This window comes from Myotis davidii, unplaced genomic scaffold (assembly GCF_000327345.1).
Source record: "Myotis davidii unplaced genomic scaffold, ASM32734v1 scaffold1097, whole genome shotgun sequence".
In the NCBI taxonomy this organism is placed as follows: Eukaryota; Metazoa; Chordata; class Mammalia; order Chiroptera; family Vespertilionidae; genus Myotis; species Myotis davidii.
In genome coordinates, this window is record NW_006288117.1 from 56280 (window position 1) to 61243 (window position 4964).

General features: G+C 53.1%; 1 protein-coding gene across 1 annotated transcript; it reads right to left on the bottom strand.

The window, feature by feature from the left end:
- Window positions 1-637: 637 nt before the first annotated feature.
- On the bottom strand, window positions 638-2583 carry LOC102761385 (leukocyte immunoglobulin-like receptor subfamily A member 6). Its single transcript, XM_015561445.1, has 6 exons — window positions 2462-2583; window positions 2308-2343; window positions 1860-2144; window positions 1420-1715; window positions 1025-1132; window positions 638-703 (listed from the first exon to the last, which is right to left on the bottom strand). The coding sequence occupies exons 1-6, from the start codon at window positions 2493-2495 to the stop codon at window positions 638-640; spliced, it is 825 nt and encodes a 274-aa protein (XP_015416931.1). The 5' UTR covers window positions 2496-2583.
- Between the last annotated feature and the right edge of the window lie 2381 nt (window positions 2584-4964).

The window sequence follows — 4964 nt, forward strand, 5'->3', positions numbered from 1 at the left end:
TTTCCCTCACGTCCGTGACCATGACCTGAAGGACCTTGTCCTTCTCCAGAGACTCTGTCTGTGACCCTGTCCCTGCTCCTCTCAGTCCCCCTGAGGGGGTGGGGTGTCTTTTATCTCCTTTTAACACCTTTCTCACCCTCTCCCTCCTTCAGCAGATGGTAAGGGCCCCGTGAGACCCATGAGCTACAGGAGAGGGACACCTTCCCTCCTGAGGCCACCACAGGGCTTGGCTGGGCTGAGAGGGAGGGTGCACCACCCACTCCTGAGGGAGGAGAAAGGGTCTGTGTTAAAGGGACTGTCATGCTCATGCCCCAGGTGTGTTTTGTGAGGGGTGAGGTCCCCTGAGGCCACACTTTATTCCCTCTGCCTGTGACCTGGAGCCCACAGTGGGGAGGGGACCCAGTGTCTCCCTTACCTGTCACCACCAGGAGCAGGGGGTCACTCCGCTCTGAGAGTATGTTCCCAGTGGTGTAATATGCACACTGGTACAGGCCTGGGTTGTGTGAAGTAGTGGCTCCAATGAGGAAACTGGCCTTGTTGCTGGAGTCCTGTGGGATCCTTGTATCCAAGGGCTCAGAGCCGCTCTCTTGATACAGAAGGTAGGCACTAGCCTGCAGAGACCCCTGACACCAGATGGTCACAGGGCTCCCGTTGGTGACAATGGGACCCGGGTCAGCCCAGATGGAGGGTTTGGGGACATCTCCTGGAAAGGAATCAGACATTAAAGGTCCCGGGGAGTGCTTAGCCCCTCATGATGTCATGAATGAGGAAAGGATGCCATTTATTGAGCACCTACTTTGTGTGAGGCACATGCTGGGGTCTGTCACTCATCTCCTCTCACCTCACAGCAGTCATGCACCAGGGATTGCTCACCCCTCCACCCACTTCACTGAGGCTCAGAGAGATTTATCATGTGCCCCATGTCACCCAGCCTTGATGGGGCCGGTCTGGGACTGGGACCCAGGACTGCGGATTTCCTGTGCTATTCTCACATTGCCCTCGCCCCGACCCCCCAGGAGGATACCAGCTTCATGCTCTGGGCTCCTCCTCTGCAGGGGCCTGTCCACATCTCATCTGGAGCTGAGGGTCCTTCCTCATTATCCGCCCCCAACACAGCAGGGACAGCTGGGGGCTGGGTGAAGGGCAGAGTGAGGGGTGGACTCTGAGTCTCTTCTGGATCCATCCCCACCCACAGGGCCCTGGTGCCCCCTTGGGTAGGAGCTTGGGCTTCTCCTCCCATAAACCCCCTTCTCCTGTCCTGGCACCCAGGACTCACTGTCTCTCTCTGTGTCTTTGACCCAGTGGCCCCTGTACTTTCCCCCTCACCCACTCACAGGGGGGTCTCCTCCCAGCAAAGATGCCAATAATGTCTCTGGAGCCTAAATCCATGGATGGGGCAATATGGGACTCACTTGGTACCAGCAGCTCCAGGATTTCACTGGGTTGTGACCACACCTGTGGTCTGTTCCTGTAGCAGCCATAGCATCTGAACCTCCACCTGTGGCTGGGGGTCACGGGGCCCACAGGGAACATGGCCTGGGACTGCCCACTGTGCTGTGTCTGTGAGTCCAGGGCCCAGGAGAGCCTGTGATCTCCTTCCTTAGTCAGAATGAACCTGTCAAATCCCTGCCCTGAGCCACACTGGAGGGTCACGTTCCCTCCTGAGGTCAAGACAGGGCTGGGCAGGGCTGAGAGGCTGGGTTTGCTGTGGGCTCCTAGGAGAGGAGGAGGCTGCATGTTAAATGGGCTCACACCTCCCTCATGTTCCCAGGGCAGGGCTCTGAGAAGGAGACACCCTGAGAGCAGACCCCCTTCCTGAGGGCAGAGCCTGAGGCTGGGACCCCTGAGTGTCCTCTCACCTGTCACCACCAGCTCCAGGGGGTCACTGCTCTCTGACCAGCCCGAAGGACTGTAATAGTAACAGTGATATATCCCTGCATCACGCTCTGTCATGTATGAGATGGAGAAATTGGCCTTGTCTCCAGGTTCCTGTGGCTTCTCTCTTTTCCATGGTGCTGGGCTTCCCGCTTTATACAGATAGAACTCTTGGCCCTTCAGGGTCCCCTGACACCAGATGGTCATGGGGTTCCCCGAGGGTATCACAGGGTCTGGCTCAGCCCAGACAGTAGGTTTGGGGAGGGGCCCTGGAAGGAAACCAGAGGCTGGCTTAGAAGGCATTACTCACCCCCACATTTCTAAGATGCCCCACATCCATTAACCTAGAACCACTGTTCTCCATCCCCAGATGCACAGGTTGTAACCCCTTGTCCCCAGTGAGAGGAACCTGGGAATCCTGGGGAGACTCACCTGCCTGCACTGGGGTCCTGAGGTCCACACTCAGCCCTGGAAGAGAGTCCCTGTGAGAGATTTGCCCTGAACCCTGAGCAGCACCCTCCTCCCATGAAGCTCCTGGGTCCGGGGGTCCTGACAGACCAGGGTCCCCTCCCCCTTCCCATCTCACCGAGGCAGAGCAGGGCCGTGACGGTGGGGGTCATGGCGTCTTCTCCCGGAGGCCTCAGCTGAACAGATGGAGGAGGCCACGGTGGTAGTAGGGTGGACAGACAGACGCACGGGTGGTGGTCAGTTGGAGGCTGGCCCTGCCTGTCATAGGGTTGTCATGCCACTTGCCTACAGGCAAGGGCACAGCCTCTCTCTAGCAGCCTGGCTCTCATTTTCATGGGGAAGCAGGAAATAGACCCAGAGCCTTTCTCCTGAGATGCCGCTTGCAGGTGAGGTGACCCAGGGCACGTCCTTCCCTGTTAGAGCCTCCCCACGGGGTGCTCCTCCCTCCTCAGCCCATCCATCAGCACCTCCCTGTGGTCCTCACCATGGACAGTGCCACCGGGGCCTGGAGACACTTCAGGAAGACGCGGGTCCCTGTGGCCTGCAGAGCTCAGATCAGCAGAGACACACTCACCCTCTCACTGCACAGCTCAGGGCGATGTCCCTGTGATAGTGAGCACTGAGTGGAAACACAGAAGAAATACAGGAAGGAAACAGGTCCCTTCTATGGCCCCAGATTATAGCTTTCTCTCTATCACACCCCCTACAAGGACTTCTCCTTTTTCTTGCAATGGCATCCACCCCAGTTTCCTGGAAATAAGGTATGGCTCATTCCTGCCTCCACAGTGATCCTTGTTCCTTAAGCAGAGCTGTCCCCTCATCCTGTCCTCCTCTCTTCAGCTTTTGGGCTCAATAAGGGGTCCAGTGCTCTGATGTTGGGGACAAAGCTCATATTTAAATATTTCACTATCATTCCTGGTCTGCGTAACCTTGAACAGTACTAGCCAATGTGTGCACTTCGGATTCCTGGTGTGAAGCACGTAGGCATAAAGCCAAATTCTCAGAGTGTTATAGGATCGGTGGTGTCTGGGAAGTGGGAGGGATCAGTCCTTGATAATTTGCAGACCTGGTTACACATAAGAGGATCAATGTGTCTCACTTCACAGTCAAATGAGGGATGGGTGTGTCCACTCAAGAGCCCTCATCTGTTCCTACTACTGAGAAATAATATTTCTAAAAGATGCAGCCACAGTCAACACAGCAGAAGAGAAATGAGAGTTCCCCAAACAGAGGGGGAACCACAACAAATAAAATGGATCAAAGCGAGAGGCCACTGGTGACCATAAGTGGTCCTCTATGAGAAGTTCTCCACCTCCGTGTGGACAGGAGAGGGACAACAGGGTTGTCAAAAGCAGGGAGGGAATCAGGCAGAAGGTGATAGGTGGGTTGCCCCATTTCTCATGCTTGAGGATGAGCATTGAGGCATCTCTATGCACTGACCTAGCCAGGATCAGCACTGAACCCTGTGTGTGTGTGTGAGTGCATGTGTGTGTGTGTGAGTGCATGTGTGTGTGTGTATGTGTGTGTGTGTAACAAGTTCAATCCAGCCTAGTCCAACAGGAGCGTCTGTCCAGGTGTGAGTGTGAGGCTCACATTGCAGCCATCCCTGCTGGGCACATCACAGTCAAAAGCTGAGTTTGGGAGAGTGGATGCTACAACTCTCCATCCCCTTCAGATTCCAACATCAGGTGAGCCCTGGGAGTAACTCTCTATGGAGAATCAGGTGTGAGCATCTACAAGGAATAGATGTCAACAAGTACTCTAATTATGAAAAATAATCCCAAGAAAGGCTGCCTCCAGACTCTTTAATGCAGGTAATCATATATGAGACAACGGAAGACTAGGAATATAAGAAATGCATTTTAATCAAAGATTGTTGAAATGTCAGAGACAATGAAGCCTTGGTCTTCACCCCCAGGTCAGGGCAGGAAAATTGAATTATTGGAACAACCCCAGGGCTTATATGATAAAAGTGTAGAGAATTTTGGAAAAGCATTACTTAAACAATATAGTGGTAAAATGGAATAAAAATACAAACGTGATTTGATTTAACACTCTCAAATATTTTGTTTTCACCCAGGAGAAGATACAGCTGAAGATACAATAACAAAATTGGAAGACAACATTGAGGAAATTTTGTAGAATACAAGACAGAGAGCCTGGAATTGAAAACTTTACATGCATGAGAATAGAGACATCTGGTCAAGATGGTTGTGTAAGTAAGCATGATAATTGGAACCTCCCACAACCACATCAAATTACAAGTAAACTACAGAACATCCACCATTCAGAACTGCCTGAAATGGAGCCCAACAGAAGTTTTATAACCGAGTATACACAGAAGCCACATAGAGACTGATAGACACGTGGGGAGGAAAATGGGGTGGTCCCATACCCATGTGTGGTAGTTAAACACTGGGGCGGGGGGCGGGGATACTTGGTTGTGAAGATCCTCCCTCAGTTGTGAGGGGTCCCAGAACCCCCAGCCCAGGGTTACAGTGCTGGGAAGAGAAATCCCCATAACTTTTGGTTGTAAAAACCTGTGATGATTGTGGTTGAGTGAGACAGAGGATTTCTGGAGTCCCAGCTGTTCCTCCTTAAAGGGCCTGTGAACACATTTA

Bases quoted from the DNA above. Each gene is read 5' to 3' on its own strand.
- LOC102761385 (XM_015561445.1), bottom strand. From the start codon at position 2,495: ATGACCCCCACCGTCACGGCCCTGCTCTGCCTCG. The intron at 1,716-1,859 runs GTGAGAGGACAC...CTCCTCTCCTAG, and splicing joins CCTGGAGCTGGTGGTGACAG to GAGCCCACAGCAAACCCAGC. The intron at 1,133-1,419 runs GTACCAAGTGAG...CCCTTCACCCAG, and splicing joins GTGAAATCCTGGAGCTGCTG to CCCCCAGCTGTCCCTGCTGT.